The 16,064-nt window shown below is 55.6% G+C and overlaps 2 protein-coding genes across 3 annotated transcripts; one reads left to right on the top strand and one right to left on the bottom strand.

Annotated features, from left to right (window-relative positions):
- Nucleotides 1–255: 255 nt before the first annotated feature.
- EMC10 (ER membrane protein complex subunit 10) lies at nt 256–8,442 on the bottom strand. 2 transcript variants are annotated; one of them, XM_004381704.2, is made up of 7 exons: nt 8,294–8,442; nt 7,209–7,281; nt 5,897–6,006; nt 4,304–4,408; nt 3,777–3,958; nt 3,553–3,646; nt 256–2,128 (listed from the first exon to the last, which is right to left on the bottom strand). In XM_004381704.2, the coding sequence occupies exons 1-7, from the start codon at nt 8,405–8,407 to the stop codon at nt 2,018–2,020; spliced, it is 789 nt and encodes a 262-aa protein (XP_004381761.1). In that variant the 5' UTR covers nt 8,408–8,442; the 3' UTR covers nt 256–2,017. The 2 variants fall into 2 exon arrangements, with proteins under 2 accessions (XP_004381761.1, XP_004381762.1); XM_004381705.2 differs by lacking the exon at nt 256–2,128 and adding an exon at nt 2,341–2,427.
- Nucleotides 8,443–8,749: 307 nt separating this feature from the next.
- GARIN5A (golgi associated RAB2 interactor 5A) lies at nt 8,750–15,769 on the top strand. Its single transcript, XM_004381847.2, has 5 exons — nt 8,750–8,816; nt 8,985–9,103; nt 9,484–9,614; nt 14,577–14,862; nt 15,620–15,769. Exons 1-5 carry the CDS (start codon nt 8,750–8,752, stop codon nt 15,674–15,676), a joined length of 660 nt encoding a protein of 219 aa, XP_004381904.1. The 3' UTR covers nt 15,677–15,769.
- The last annotated feature ends 295 nt before the right edge of the window (nt 15,770–16,064 follow it).

Genomic DNA, 16,064 nt, shown 5'->3' with positions numbered 1-16,064 from the left:
GACCCTCAGTGAGATGGATTGGCACAACAGCCAAAACAATGAATTCGAATATGGTTGTGAGGATGACGAAGAACCCAGCAACGTTTTGTTCTGTTTAATGGAATGTCGCCAGGAGTCAGAGTTGACTCAATGGCATCTAACAACAACATCACAGTTATGGAGTCCCTGGGTAGTGTAAACTGTTAACGCACTCAGCTGCTAACCGAAAGGCTGGAAGTTCAAGTCCACCTAGTGGCACCTCAGTGATCTACTTCTGACAAATCAGCCATTGAAAACCCTGTGGAGCACAGTTCTACTGTGACGCACATGGGGTTGCCATGAGTTGGAGCTGACTTGATGGCAACTGGTTTGGTTATCCTAGCTATACTAACTGCATCCATGCACAATGGAAGTGTCCCCCTTGTGAAGGACAGGCTAAATACTGGTACATCCTCTCTGCACGTCCTTATGCAGCTGTGACAAACAGCTATGACACTCTCTACACGCTGAGAAGGAAAGCTCTCCAGAATGTACCAGGAAAGAGGAAAAAAAAAAGAAGTGCAGGACAAGGTATACATGATACGCTACCTTCTGTGTTACAAACGGGGAAGTAACATACATTCATAGTTGCTTACACTGGCATAAAGACACTCTAGGAGGGAAAATAAAAAACAGATACAAGTGATTGGGGCAAACAACACTTAGCACCATGTACCTTTTTATACTGTTTTGACAGCTGAGCCACATGGATGTATTATTTATTCATAAAACATTATTTAATCTGCCACAGTAATTCCACTTTCAGTCATTCGTCCCAAGGAAATAATTCAAACTCACACCAAAGAGAGACAGCATTCATTGTAGCACTATTTACAAGCACATAAAACAGGAAGTAGGTTCAATGTCAAATATTTAGGGAAAAGTTTAATAACCTGCCACATGACACAGCAGAGCATCATACAGCTGTTATGACAGATGACGCTGGCCATGTTTGTCTGGGGTTTCTGAATCATCTATTAAGCAGAAGCCTGAAGCCTGTACAGGCAACTAGCTTGTACCCAAAAAAGGAAACAGTTGCACTTGGCTACTGAGAAATTACAGCTTTTCAAAACGTTTACGCATTTCAATATATTATCTTATACATTCCAATACATTGTCTTGTCCATGATTTTAAACAGGTAAAAAGAAGGGGGGGGGGGTCAACAACAAAGGCCCCAGCATGGCCTCCTATGGCCGTGTACCAGGTTGGACCTTCCAGAGCCTCAAGGTCAAGGCCAAAGGGGTCCTATGTACATCATCTGGCCCTTGTGTCCACGAACTTTTTGTTTCTTGCTTTTAAACTTAAAACATTTCTTCAAGCCCTCCTGCAGGCAGGGATCCTAAACTCCTGCGCAGAGCCTCTTGGCCATGGGCACTGGGCAGATCGAGGTGAGCTTGACGGTCAGACCATGACCCCATCCCCGCAGCCCCTGTGCTCCTGCTCTGTTCCAGGCCCGGCTCTGCAGGGAGGTCCACTACCCTCAGGGGAAGACAGACGAGGGGCTACAGCCCCATCCAGTGTCAGTGAATCAGCAGTTGCCCTCAGCGCCTGGGCGGGACCACCTGTCCAGTGAGGCTGGCAGCATGGTCCCCAAGGGAGAACACCACACCAAAGGCACGAAGGCTGGAGAGAACTCGGCATGTTCCCAAAACTGCAGCTCAGGAGTGGGGGGTAGGGGCAGGGCACGAGGTAGGAGCTTGATCTCTATTCTGTGGGTACAGGGAACCCATGGGGGCACAGCAGGGCTGCAGGGCAGGGGGCAGAAGATGGGCACGTGCCAACACTGAAGTGCTCTGAAGGCAGCCACTTGTCCCCAACAGGGACACAGAGGCCAGAGAAGGGACTCGCCAAGACGGCCTGGTGGCTCCTGTGGTTAACAAGGGCTGACACAGAAGGATGCGGGGGACAGAGCGGTGTGAATCCTTGGGGGGACCTCTGGGCAGGAGGGGCATCGCCTGGCAAGGGGACACAGGTATTGACCCAGGGCGGCCCAGCCCCTCACCGCCCACTGCCCCCGCTGCCACCTCCACCACCACCCCCACCCTGGCCCCCAGCGTCCGGCGCTCCTGACATCATGAGGAATAGCACAACGGGGATGATGTACATCCACTGCGGGCAGAGAGCAGACAGGAAGACGGACAGACAGACACAGGGAGAAAGAGAGGAGGGAGTAAGTGTGAGCATCATTCTGTCCTCACCCTAGACCCCAGGGTAGGGGATAGGGGTGGGGGCCGGCATGAGGGAGGCCGTGTGAGGGGGGGCCCAGGTCCCCTACATCACTACAGGTGGGGTGGGGTGTGGGAGGGCAGGGGGGTCCTCACTCAGGCCTCCTGCGGTGGCGGTGCAGGCCCTGGGGCAGCAGGACGCAGAGCTGTGAGCAACACGGCCCCCCCCAGGATGAGGTGCCACTGAAGAGGGAGGGGGGACATGTCAGGGCAGCCTCGGGGCCTGCGGCCATCAGATGGGTGGGGGACCCTTGGGTGGGGGACGCTCAGACAAGACCATGGCCTCCCCTGGGCCTCAGTTTCCCCATAGTGTGGCTATTCCTGCTGTCCTGACTTCAGGCCTGTGGTCAGCGCCGAGTATGCATGGGGCAGTGGGGCTCAGTGTCCTGGGCTCGGCACTCTCCCACCCCGCCCTCACCCACTCCGCCTGCTCCAGCCACACTGCCTCCTTGCTGGTCCTTGCCCGCAGCCTGGCCCTGGTCTCCACAATCAGGTGACCGGCGCCTCAGGCAGGACCAGCCACTCCAGATCCACCCACCCTCCATCCCACTAGCCCTCTGCCTGCTAGGCCTCCTGGGCCTTTGAGCTGCTTCTGGCAGCACAGCCCCTGCGCCCCAGCTTAGGGTAGCCTCCTGGGCCCTGGCACTCCCAAATGTCTCCCCACATGGCCACAGTCTCCCAGGTTCTCCCGGACCTGGCCTGTCTGCTCTCCAGCTGCCCAACCTCCCTGTCTCCTCCCCCAATTCCTCCTGTCAAACTCTCCACTTGCCTTTCAAATCTCTCAGCCCACCCCCTCCCTTGCAGCCTCACATCGTCCCTAGCTCAGGCCTCCTTTGCCCCCACTAGGCCCTTGTCCCAGCCTCCCTCTGGTCTCCTGTCAGCCCCCAGAGCCGACCCATGCCTCCTCTGCTTACAGCCTTCCCATGGCCCTTCCTCCAAATAAGTCCCCACTCGAGAGACTGGGATGCCTGTGCCTCCCCTCACACTCCACCCAGTGTCCACACCCCGCACCCCACCCCCCAGCTTCTCTGGTTCCCAGCACCGCCCAGCTCCCCACCTGACAGGCTGCTGAGCTGGGATGTTCCAGAACCTTTTTGCAGAGCTGACAGGGGCTGGGGCTCCACAGCCCTACCCCCACCTCCATGCAGGCCTGGCTCAGGGAGGGGCCAGAAGGGACATGATGAGCCCCACACTCAGGAGGTCTGAAGGGTAACGGACAGGACCCCAAGGGCCACGGGGGAGGAGAGGGCAAAGGGCCCAGCCACCTGGGCCTACAGAAGGGGCAGAGGGGCAGGGGGTCCCACTCACATATTTAGCAAAAAAGGACTTCTGTTCCTGAGGGTTCTTGGCCTTCTGGGCCTGCTCCATCTCCAAGCGCTCAATGAAGGCTGCTGTCTCAGGGCTGGGTGGAAGGAAAGAAGGGCTGGTGAGGGGACAGCTGGGTGGGTGGAGGGAAGCGGTGGTGAGGCGCGGGCGAGACGCTGGGACAGCAGGAGGAGGTGTGGGACGAAGCCAGCCCTTCCAGCGCTCACCCTGGTGCAGTGGCGGGTGGCTGCAGCTGCACCGTGGTGTTGAACAGCTCCAGGTCCACGTCCTCCACCTCGTGGCCGCGGCAGCCCCCGGGCTGTGTCACCACCGACACGCCCACCACGTTGCCGACCACGTCTACATGCAAGGTCAGCTGGTCCGAGAGATGTGACTCTACCAGGGAGCACTGTGGCAGGGTGGGGGGAGACGGGGGCACAGGACATCAGGGGGGCTGAGGACGTCCCCTCCTCTGGGGACACAAAGCACCTTAAGCACCTTTCAAACCCTTCCATGGCTCCCGCCACCCTCACGCACAAGCTCATGCTCACTAGCCTTGCTGGGGCCCCCACTGCGTCCCATGCTGCCTCCACTGAAGCCCCTGCCACCCTGGATGCCTCGCCCTGGGAGGTCCTCAAGGGTGGGGCCAGGTCCCTGTCCTCTGCCTGGTCAGCACTGGAGGCAGGAACTGTGGGACCAGATGGAGGTGGGCGGGAGAAGTGGGGAGGGGGCTTGGTCCTTGTCACTGACTCACCGCAGGGACAAAGGAGGAGACATAGCTGCCAGCTTCTGGACCCTCAGGGGCCCCAGGGCGCCGTGGGACCCGGACTCGGTAGAGGCCATTCAGGGCTGCCACATCCTGCAGGGAGGGCAGAGGGGGTGGTGGTGAGAGGGACAATGCCAGGCCCCCGCAGGCCTTGGTGACCACTGAGCCCCCAGCAGGAAGGCTGTCCCAGTCTCGCCCAACTAGCACCCCTTACTCCCTGGCCCAGCAACCTGAGTCTGCCCAGGACTCTTCCTGCTGCGGTGGCCCAGCCAGTGGGTGAGGCTGGAGCAGCAGGGGCCACCCCACCTGATGACAAGCCACCAAGAGGAGAACAGAGCCCAGCACTGCTGTAAGGCAGAATCTGAGGACACCATTCACGTGCCTGGATCCAGCCGTACATGACACAAGTCCCGTGCCTGAACTCTACACTTACATGGGCCAATAAATTCTCCTTGGGGCCTAAGCCAGTTTAAAGAACTCCTGGTACACAGGTCAGCACTAAAGGTACCTTCCCACCCCAGGCAGCATCCTCTTGTCCCCTTCTGGGTGCCCATAGTCCCCAACGTCCCTGAGACTCCATCCTTGTCAGGCACAGGGCCAGGGCTTACACATCCAACTCCCATAGCAAGCCAGGGGCCCTCTGGTAAGCCCTCCCTGGGCCCGGGCTGGCCAGGACCTCCTTGGACTCCCAGTGCTCTGGGATGCCTGTCACAGGACAGATCTGGCCGTGGTGTGTGTGGCTGGGGCTATCTGCCCCACCAGGCTGGGAGCTCTCGGAGGCCAGCCCAGGGCTGACTCATCTCCACATGCTAGCAGCGCCCCACACAGGGCTGGGCACGCAGGGGCCCTGCCATCGCCTGATAGCTCAACTGAGCACTGACACAGGCCCGAGGTGGGCCAGTCCCCTACACAGCTCCCAGGCTGGGGGACACAGACACAGATGACGATACAATGATGGCTGTGAACCATGCCCAGGAAACGGTCAGTAGGTACCAGGCAGGATAGGTGGGTTGGGGCGGACCGCCCCCAGCATCCTCCACAGCGAAGGCGCCCCTGGGCATGGGGCCGCCAGGATGAGGCCCATGTCTCCCAGCCTCCCTTGCAGCTGCCTCTGGCCCATGGCCAAGTAGAAGGGGACCAAGAGCTTTAGCATACTTTCACTAAGACAGCTGCTCCCCTTCGTCCCCTCCTTTAACCTGCTGCCCCAAGAACCTGCTGGAGCCCCCACCTCCTTGTACCACCCCTAGGGGGCCAGGCAAGGCCTGGGAGCAGGAGTGGAGCCTTCTCTTGTTTAATCATGGCTGTTTGGGGGACCAAGTCTTCCTCACAACCAAACCTCATCCTAGCTGACTGTAGGCAGAGAAAGGAGAGGAAGTCATCATGTGGAGACTGTGGGGGAGCAGAGCGCTGGGCAGAGGGAACAGCACACGCAAAGGCCCTGGGAGGACGGCTGGGGCCCACTGCGCCAGCTGCTGGGAGGGAGGCATAGACAGAGAGGGAGGGATGCAGGGAGGCTAGAGGGGGCTGCTGAGAGAGACAGATGGCTAGACGTCCCACCCCACAGCCCGAGCCCCACCTCACCCGGAGACGGCCCCGCTCCTCCTCGCTGAGCTGCCGCTGTGACAGGGACAGGGTGCCATCCTGCTGGTTCCAGAGCAGCGAGCCCCGCTTCCGGAAGTGGGTGGTGTCATCTGTGGGGAGCCTGGGTTCAGCAGCCACCCTCCCACAGCACCCGTTGCCCCCCACAGGGGGCAGGAGACCTGGATTCGAACTTCGGCTTCACCTCTGCCCTCCTATCTGGAGCCTCTATTTTCCCATCTGCAATTCAGGGACACCCCACCCTGGCCTGCCCTCCTGCCCCACAGCGCAGCCTGTAGCAGGCACCTGAACTCCAAAGCTCCTAAGCCCTGCCTCTGCCTTGCCAGATGACCGAGGGAACAGTCACATAACCTCTCTGAGCCTCAGTTTCCCCAGCTGCAAAATACAGGTTTGTGCAGCTCAGAAACTCCAACTGCTTGGCTGTTGAAATTCACAGAACTGTTCCTGGCAGATTCCAGGGCCTGACTCAGTAGGTCTGAGGAAGGCAGGGCTTCCATGCTTGTAACAAGTGCCCAGGGGTCTGGGACCTCAGATTCCATTATTAGCTCTGTCAGCACTGACATCAGGGCTCCGGGAACCTGGACGCCTGAATCATGGCAGTTTAAGTTGGGCTTTGGAGCCGGTCCTACTTCCTATCCACTTGCAAAGGGACCTAGTGTGGTGCACTTCCCCCTCTAAGCCTCAGTTTCCTTTTCTAGAAGACGGACAATACTAACACTTACTACCTTGAATGACTGCTACAAGGACATCTGAGTTTATCCAAGCCAACCAGCACAGGGCCTATGGCCACCGCTCCGAACAGCCTGCTCTGAAACGATGGCTGCTGCACTGACTAGTACTTTGAGTACTTTCCGACTCATAGCGACCCTACAGGGTAAGGAGAAACTGCCCCATGAGATATCCAAGGCTGTCATCTTTAAGGGAGCAGCCTGCCACATCTTTCTCCCGCACAGCAGCTGGTGGGTTCCAACTGCTGACCCTTTCGGTTAGCAGCTGAGCACTTATCCAAGGCGCCACCAAGTCTCCCCAAACAAGACCACAAACCAAAATCAAACCCACTGCCGTCGAGTCGATTCCGACTTACAGTGACCCTACAGGACAGAGGAGAATTGCCGCACAGGGTTTTCGAGTAGCGGCTGGTGGACAAGACAAAAGGACATTTAAAAGCAGTGTTTCTCTTCTCCCATGTCCTCCCCTCCAGGAGAAAGATGTTAGTAAACTGACAGGCACCAAATGGGACCTGGACCCGAGTCCTGACTCCCGGGGTCGTGGTGAGTGTCGGGCGGGGACTCACCGATCTCAAAAGAGTGCTCCAGCAGCAGCCCCACTGTGCCGCAGCCCTCGCCTTCTCGGCTTTCCGCCCCGGCCTGCAGGAGAAACAGGCCCAGGTGAGGACTACTGAGCCCTTGGCAGGGCAGAACCCACGGACCCCAGGACCGACGGGTTAAGGGAGGGACCTTATTTTCATATTAACACCAATGGCTGACTCTGGCCCAGGAGCACACCGGAAACAACCATAATAAATATTCATGATCTGAATCCCCCCTCCCCCCAAAAAAAACCAAAGCTACATTTTGAAGGCAACTATCCGCAGGTCAGGGCTCGTACATAAATATTCATGAGTTTAAAGGCACTTTCCAGGACTTCCTTGCTAATATCCAGGCGTCCTGTTTTCACCTTAACGACCCCAACAGCCAGCATGCCGTCTGAACCCCGACCCCTCAAATATATTCAAGACCAACACCTTCCCTTTCTCCAACTTTCAAATTTCTCCTACTTCTGCATCCTCCACCGACCTACACCCGCCCTAGTATCTGTGCAACTTCATTTCCACATTGAAGAATCGGGAGAGCTCAAGATTCCGCCCCCTCGTGCATATTCACGAGGCACAATTCAGTCCAGCCTCTCAAGCACATTCACGAAGCACAACTCCTCTCCAATCCCTCGAGCGCTCCATCTTTCTTATATTAACCGCCCCGAAGTCTGATTGGCCAAGATTCCACCCGGGCAACACTTTCTCATTCAAGAGTTGCGAATTCCCAACGTTCTTTCTCCTCGCCAACCTCTGGCTTAGGCGGAGCCTCGTTTTCACCTTACCGAACGCGCAGGCGCCAAGAGCCCAGCCGAGCCCCGCCCCTCATGCATATTCATGAGCTAAAGCCTTGCTAACGTTCCTCTTGCTTGCTTTCCCAGCCGGTGCGGTCTCGTTCCCAACCCGGGCACTTCATCGTATGCAGGACTGCAGCCTCGCTTTCCACCATTTTTTCACTTTTTCACTCTGGGGGCTGCGCAACCTCGTTTCCACCTTAACCGATCTCAAGGTCCAGGACCTGGACTTCGGTCGGCCCCTCCTCTTATGCATAACCAATAAGAACTCACCCCCCTTGCCGCAGCCCCGGCCCGACAGCCGCTGCCCCGGGCCCGGCTGGGCGCTGCTGCCGCCATCAGCAAGAGCAGGAGAAGCCGAGTTGCGCCAGCGCCGGCCGCCGCCATCTCGCTGCCCTCCCACCTGTCAAACAGCCGATGCGAGCCAAGCGCCGCGGAGCACGCTGGGAGGAACGTGCCGCATCCCTCTTCCAGTGCGCCTGCGCCGGCTCCTAACGCCTGCGCACCGACGCCGCCCGGCAAGCGGGACCTGACGTCAGCGGGGCGGCAGTGTCTTCACTCAGGTTTCCGGGCACCGCCCTTCCCGTGACGTCACCAACGCGGTCCTTTCTCGGTGACGTCGACAAACCCTGTCCCCCACTTTGTGACGTCACAGAGCCTGCGGCTCCGCCCTCCCGCTGCCTGCTGGGGCTCTTCCTTTCGCTCCCCGCTGGGGGCGGGGGTGTCGCGATGAAGCCGGGCAAGTCAAAGTCGGACCTCTGTGGAGCAGGTGAGGCGGGACCAGGTGGGATGGCAGGTGAGGAGCAGAACTAGGCCGAGGGGGAGGGAGTGGAGCATGGGCAGGCTCCAGTGTGGGACGAAGTCGGTGAAGCGGAGACTGAGAGCCCGGATACCCTCAACCCTTAGCGCGTGGCATCCCCGGGCTCAGCCTGCTAACATAGACCCCGGAACTTCGCCCTTCTAGAACGCTCCCTGGCTCCAGCCTATCTCACGGGCCGGCCTGGCCGGCTCCAACGCCACCTCCTGAGCGGCGAGTTCGACCAGCTGCGGGACTTCCCCATCTTTGAGAGTAACTTCGTGCAGGTGTGGAGCCCCAGGGCCCCCTCACACCCCAGAGCCTTGGCCTGACGCCTCACCTCATGACTTGGGAAACCCCTGCTCTCCCTGCTTCTGACCACTCCCCCATAACGTCCATCTCGTGGGATTCCCGACCCCCAGTTCAGAATATATGATCGCTGACTCCTCTACATCCAGACCCTTAGCTTCCCTATGAATCCTCACCCCTGACTCCCTTGCTTCCCTATATGACTCTTGACCTTTGATCCTAGGATATCTGACCCCTACCCTGATTTTTAACTCGCCTAGTTCATGACCTTTAACCCTACCAAAATTTCCAACCTCTCATTCTTTCCCAATTCTGCCCCTCATATATTCCATCTCTGACCTCTGACCCCTGGCCCCAGGTGACCCGGTTAGGAGAAGTCGCCAACAAGGTCACCATGGGAGTGGCAGCCTCCAGTCCAGCCCTGGAACTCCCAGACCTATTGCTGCTAGCGGGCCCCGCCAAGGAGAATGGACGCCTACAGCTCTTTGGGTGACTGCCCCTACCCCAGCCTCCTTCCTCAACTCTGGACATCCTCATCCCCTGCAGCACTTCCCCTCATCCAGACAACCCCTAGGGCCAGGAGCCTTGGATGGCTGCCAGCCCTCTCTGGGCTGTCATCCACCCCCAGGAGAACCAGACCAAGCCATCCCTAGGGGCCAAAAAGCAGGGACTAGATAGACATGAGAGGGCAGTGGTGGTTCAGGGGTGGAATTCTCACCTTCCATGTGGAGACCCAGGTTTGATTCCTGGCCAGTGCCCCTCATGCGCAGCCACCGCCCATCTGTCAGTGGAAGTTTGCCTGTTGCTGAAGAGGTTTCAGCGGAACTTCCAGACTATGACAGACTGGGAAGAAAAGCCTGGCGATCTACTTCTGAAAATCAGCCGGTGAAAACCCTATGGATCCCAACGGTCTGGTCCACAACAGATCATGGGGATGGCACAGGACCAGGCAGCATCTCGTTCTGTTGTGCATGGGGTCCCCATGAGTCGGGGGCTGACTCAATGGCAGTTAACAACAGCAACAGATAGACACAAGGGGGACAGTCCTCAGCTATACCCTGGGAGGGGTTAGGAGAATGACCATTTATGCAGCACATACTGCGTGCCAAGTATCCCCTGGGCCCATGCACACAATCTCATCTCTCATCTCATACCCTCACAAGGAGCACCATACTCCAAAGAAAGAATCTGAGGCTTAGAGAGGGGAGCCACTTGCCCAGGGTCCCACAGGGGGTCAGGGCTGAGCTGGGATTGAACCTGAGGCTCCTCGAGATTGCCGATGATGGCCGACCTCCGATTCTTGAGTTCCATGTCACACAGACACTGCCCTTTCAGACTTCATTTATTTTTTATTGAAAAAGGCAGTGCAAAACACACAGCGTAAAATCATCCTTGGCGCCTGCCCACCTCCACCCCCACCTCCACCCCCTGTCCAGCTGCAGATAATGAAACATGTAAATAATTGAAACATTCTGCCTGCCAGGGGCTGGTACTTTACTGACCACATACCAGAGTTAATAAGAGAAAAAAAAAGCACAGAAAAACAAAGTCTGAAAGAAAAAGAAAAACAGAACAGACAGAAAAAGAAATACAGAAAAACAAAAACAAAAATGAAGATAAGAGAGAAAACACAGAAAAGAAAGGAAGAAAGAAACTTGCATTGTGACCCACACACAAGTCCACAGTCCTTTGTCTACGATTTTGAAATCCAAAAGATTTTTTGGTAATGCAGTTGGTGGCAGAATCTGATTCTGACCGAAACTAGTTCGCTTGAGGCTATTTACAGCCCTGGTGGTGCAGTGGTTAAGCGCTGGGCTGCTAACCGAAAGGTCAGCGCTTCAAATCCCCTAGTTGCTCCTTGGAAACCCTATGGGACAGTTCTACCCTGTCCTATAGGGTCCCTATGAATCGGAATCGTCTCTATGGCAGTGGGTTTGGTTTGGTTTTTGTTAGTTAAAAGGAGTCCCTAGTGGTGCAAACGTTTAAGTACTCAGCTGCTAATCTAAAGGTTGGAGGTTCGAGTCCACCCAGAGATTCCTCCGAAGAAAGGCCTGGAGATGTACTTCCGAAAAGTCAGCCATTGAGAAACATGTGGAGCACAGTTCTACTCTAACACACAGGGTTGCCATGAGCTGGACTGAACTGACTACAACTGGTTTATAACAAGTTTCACAAAGCAGTACTCTATTCTATATTGTATTGTATAATATTCCCTTTGTTTGAAATACTAGTGCCCCACCAATTGACTTCCCCACTCAAAAAAGAGTACAGTTGGAAAAACACTCATGGTGGTACTGAGGGGTGAGGGGCTTTGACCCTCTTATAAGCTACTTCAGCACCCTACCCCACCCTGCAAATAAAACCCAAAAACCCAAACCCATTGCCTTCAAGTTGATTCCGGCTCATAACGACCCCATAGGACAGAGTAGAACTGCCCCATAGGGTTTCCAAGGCTGAAATCTTTACAGAAACAGATTGCCACATCTTTCTCCCGTGGATTGGCTGGTGGATTTGAACTGCCAGCCTTTGCATTCGCAGCTGAGTGCTTAACCACTGCATCACCAGGGCTCCTTCCCTGCAAATAAACATCCCATCAAATAGAAATGGTGAGCTTGCTCTGCAAATGCAGCCTCAAGATGCTCTCCCTGGCCCCCCAAATCTAATCAGCTTGCAGCCCCTGAGCTATTCTGGAGCAGTTAAACCAGCTGGCTGTAAACTCCAACTCACTGAGACCTCCAAGTGTGCACGTGTGTGAGTAGAACCGTGCTCCATAGGGTTTTCAATGGCTGGTTTTTTGGAAGTTGTCAGGCTTTTCTGTGGTGCCTCTGGGTAGGCTTGAACCTCCAGCCTTCTGGTTAGCAGCCAAATGTGTTAACTGTTTGCACCACCCAGGGACTCCTCTGGAGCAGTTACAGATGTTGTTAGGTGCCAGCAAGTCAATTCCAACTCATAGTGACCACATGTGACAGAGTAGAACTGCTCCCATAGGGTTTTCTTGTCTGTAATCTTTATGGAAGCAGATCACCAGGTCTTTCTCACTTGGAGCCTATGGGTGGGTTCAAACCGCCAACCTTTCAGTTAGCAGCCAAGCACTTAGACCTAAAAAACCTGTTGCTGTCGAGTCGATTCCAACTAACAGCGACCCTATAGGACAGAGTTGAACTGCCCCGTAGGGTTTCCAAGGCTGTAATTTTGACAGAAGCCAACTGTCAGATCTTCCGAGGAGCAGCTGGAGGATTTGAACTGCCAGCCTTTTGGTTAGCAGCCAAGTTCGTAACCACTGTGCCACCAGGGTTCCTTTAATTACTGATAGGCATGTGTATGTGTGTGTCAGACACATACTGTATGCTATTTCCCACTGCTTGTTCCCTCATAAGCACTATATGCATATTCATTTTATATCAGCATGAGTACAGCCACCAGAGCCTTTTTTTGGACATACAAGATTAACAAACTCCACCCCTTTGGGCAACATGTCCACTTCCCACTGTTACTATGTGCCAGGGACCATCTTGGAACAAATACCTGCCTTCAAATGGCCTAGGTTCAAACCTTGGCTTCACCTCTTCTTCACTGACTTTGGCCAAGTTCCCTACCTGTTTGTGCCTCAGGTTTCCTCATCTGGAAAACAGTGATAAGGGAAGAGCCCTCCTCCAGAGTTAGTATTCATAAAGCACTTGGAACAGTGCCTGGCACACAGTAAGCACTCCATAAATGCCAGTTGTTATTCTTCCATTTGGGGGGCATAATAACAGTAGTCGATTGAGGTGCTGGCTGCCTGGTGTCTTGGGGTTACAGGCAATGGAACCCCTCCTCACTTGGGACATCCTTGTGTAGAAGTCTGTGTGCAGGTGTGAGAGAGTCTTAAGATCAATTCCTACAGGTAGTATTGCTGGCCCACAGGGTGTGTTTAAGAGCATGGACGGCCTGGGCTCACATCCCAGCTGGGTGACCTGGAGCAAGTCACCCACCCTCTCTTGACTCAGTTTTCCTCATCTGTCCTGTTAGACCTTGAATCAAGCTCAGTGCCACACTGGGAGCCTGAGCAATTCATTCATTCAAATACTCAACAAGCATTTGTTAAGCAGAAGGCCTGGTGGTGCAGTGGTTAAGCATTCAGCTGCTAACCAAAAGGTTGGCAGTTCGAACCCACCAGAGAGATGTGGCAGTCTGCTTCCATAAAGATTGCAGCCTTGGAAACCCTATGGGGCAGTTCTACTCTCTCCATGAGTCAGAATGAACTCAAAGGCCATGGGTTTATTTGTTGAGCACCTACTATGTGTAGGAAACAAACTGGGCCCAAATCTCTGCCCTCAGGGAGCTCACAGTCTACTGGGAAGGCAGACAAAATACTGAACCATTTGTTAGGTGGAGACATATAAGACAGGGAGGGCATGAAGGTACCCCTTGAGGAGGACCTAAGGGAAAAGAAGGGGGAAGAGCAATTGAGGCAGAAGGAACAGCCAGTGCAAAGTTCTGAGGCAGGTTGAGTCTGGTGTGTTTACCAGTGCTTGATATTCTGGAGGAACAGCAAGTAATTGAGGGGAAAGTGTGGGACATGAGCTCAGAAGGGGAGCCATACTTCCTACAGGGCCATGTGGGCCACCGTGAGGACTGTTTTCTCTGAGGAAGGTGGGAGCCACCCAAGAGATGTGAACAGAGAGGGGAGGTAGCTGACTCAGGTTTTCACAGGAGCCCTCTGGTGGCGATGTGGGAAACAGACTGGGGGTCAAGCGCAGAGGCAGGGAGCCAAGTGAGGGGGCAGCTGGGCGTGGACAGTGGAGGGAGTGAGAAGTGGACCTTGTGTGGGTACTTCTTGAAGGTGGAGCTACCAACATTTGCTGAGAGAATTGGATGAGGGTGTGTGAGAGAAAGTTGAGTCGGGCCGGATGGAGCTGGAATGGGGTCAGAGAGGAGCCCATTTGGGGTGAGGGAAGGTCAGACGCTTGGATTTTGGACGTTATATGTCCAGTGTCGGATGATCCGGTACCAAATGGAGATTTCACCTGTGCAGTTGTGCATTCTGGATTTTAGGAGAGAGGGCCAGCAGGAGCCACAAAGGTGAGAGAAATCTTTGTTGTTGGGTTACGTGGAGTTGATTCTGACTCAGGGTCCCCATGTGACAGTGGAACTGCCCCCATAGAGTTTCCTAGGCTATAATCTTTACAGGAGCAGATCGCCAGGTCTTTCTCCCGAGGAGCTTCTAGGTGAGTTCGAACGCCAACTTTCGGTTAGCAGCCGAGCACTTAACTGTTGCGCCACCAGGGCTCCTTAGAGAACTCTTACAGGTGGATTTAAATCCACGACTTTGGAATAAAGGTGGAGATGGATTGAAATTCAGGAGACAGTGGAAAAAGAATTTCTTCCAGACCGGGGTGCGGGGGGGGGTGAGGTGGGGGGATGGGGCTCAGGGAAGCTGGGACCCAGAGGCCGCCCCTCCTGCCCGCCCAGGCTGTTCCCCTTGCAGTTCGTCCAGCTCTTCGTCCACGACGAGTGCCGCCGGCAGCTCAAGGTCAAGTTCCGCACTGGCCGTGCCTTCTACCTGCAGCTGCGGGCCCCGCACGAGACCCGCGACCGGGAGTTCGGCCAGTGGGTGCGGCTGCTCTACCGCCTTCGCTTCCATTCGGCACAGGGAGCCGTGCCCTTCACGCAGGAGGACTCAGCGCTCGAGGATGGGGGGGAGGAGGAGGAAGAGGAGGACGATGAGGCCGCTGTGGCCCTAGAGGAGGGGGATGAGGTGAGGTGGCAGGACCAGGTGAAGCTAGAAGCATGGGAGGAGGTGGGGGCGGGGCGGTGAGTGGTTCCAGGTCGGTGGAGGGGAACGGAGAAGGGAGCTAGAGGACTGGACTCTTCGGTCTGGGGGAGGAGAGAGCTAGAGGACTGGACTCTTCGGTCTGGGGGAGGAGAGGGCCAGGGGCCCAGACTCCTGGGTCTGATGGAGGAAGGGGCTGGGAGGCCTGGACTCCTCCGTCTGAGGGTCGAGGGGCTGGGGGCCTGGATTCTTGGATTTGAAGGGGGAGGGGCTGGGAGCTGTGACTCCCAGGTCTGAGGGAGGAGGGGGCTGGGGGACTGGACTCCTGGGTCCTTGAAGTGTGTGAAGCCTCAGAGTAAAGACAGCAGGATCACAAAGCAGGGCAGGGTCTCCAGGGCCTTGGTGCCTCTAGCTAAGGTGGCTGTATTTTCCTAATCGGGGACACCTGGTAGCCTCTCTCCCCTTTCCCTACCACAGTGGGATCTAGGACGCGACTATCTGGGCCCTGAAGGTGTGGGGTCCACCAGGCCAGATGCCCCAGTTCCCTGTAGGGCCTGGGGGAGGGGAGGAGGGAAGGGGCCAGTCCTTGAAGGTGGGAGTAGTGCAACCTGTGTAGCCTCTTCCTCTCGATACACCCCTCTCCCCTGCCTTCCCTGTAAGTACAGAGCCTCCCTCTCCTGCCTCCAAACTGCAGAACACCTGCAGATCAAGGCCTCTGAGATAAGCTCTCTCTTGTACCCAGACTCCAGCTATGGAAGCCAGGCTTGACCCACAGATTTCAGAACTCTGGGGACTCTGACTCTTCCAACATCTTTTGAGATCACCAAAGGACCAGAGATTAAAAACGCCCTCCCACAGGGCCAGACAGATAAATTATTAAAGTTAATAAAGATCGGCCAATTAAGAACCAACCTCCAGGTCAGTGAGCAGTTTCACCATTGTCGTCATCAGTTCAACATGGTTGCCATGCTGAAGTAGCTTTTCCAGTGTGGCTGCCTCAACCTGGTCTTCAGTTCACCATGTCTTAGCTCTTTGGGGCCACCCCTATGAGGTACTGCCCACTATTCCAACATGGCTACCTCACTAGAGTACCTTTCCTAGTCTAGCTGTCTCAACATGGTCTTGAATCTTCTTTGACTCCTCGTAGTTGCCAGTGCAACATGCTTGCCTCGCTAGAGTAGCTGTCT

This window comes from Trichechus manatus, unplaced genomic scaffold, assembly GCF_000243295.1.
Source record: "Trichechus manatus latirostris isolate Lorelei unplaced genomic scaffold, TriManLat1.0 scaffold00087, whole genome shotgun sequence".
NCBI lineage: Eukaryota > Metazoa > Chordata > Mammalia > Sirenia > Trichechidae > Trichechus > Trichechus manatus.
Note: the sequence above shows the minus strand (reverse complement) of the source record. Positions and strands in the feature narration are given on the sequence as shown.

What these genes read in the sequence shown, in the direction of transcription:
- EMC10 (XM_004381704.2), bottom strand. Translation starts at nt 8,407, where the DNA reads ATGGCGGCGGCCGGCGCTGGCGCAACTCGGCTTCTCCTGCTCTTGCTG. An exon ending in AGGAGCGGGGCCGTCTCCGG is followed by an intron (nt 4,409 to 5,896) that starts GTGAGGTGGGGC and finishes CCCTCCCTGCAG; the next exon opens with GATGTGGCAGCCCTGAATGG. An exon ending in AGTCCTTTTTTGCTAAATAT is followed by an intron (nt 2,129 to 3,552) that starts GTGAGTGGGACC and finishes CTCTGCCCGCAG; the next exon opens with TGGATGTACATCATCCCCGT.
- GARIN5A (XM_004381847.2), top strand. Translation starts at nt 8,750, where the DNA reads ATGAAGCCGGGCAAGTCAAAGTCGGACCTCTGTGGAGCAGGTGAGGCG. An exon ending in GGGACCAGGTGGGATGGCAG is followed by an intron (nt 8,817 to 8,984) that starts GTGAGGAGCAGA and finishes TCGCCCTTCTAG; the next exon opens with AACGCTCCCTGGCTCCAGCC. An exon ending in GGACGCCTACAGCTCTTTGG is followed by an intron (nt 9,615 to 14,576) that starts GTGACTGCCCCT and finishes CTGCCCGCCCAG; the next exon opens with GCTGTTCCCCTTGCAGTTCG.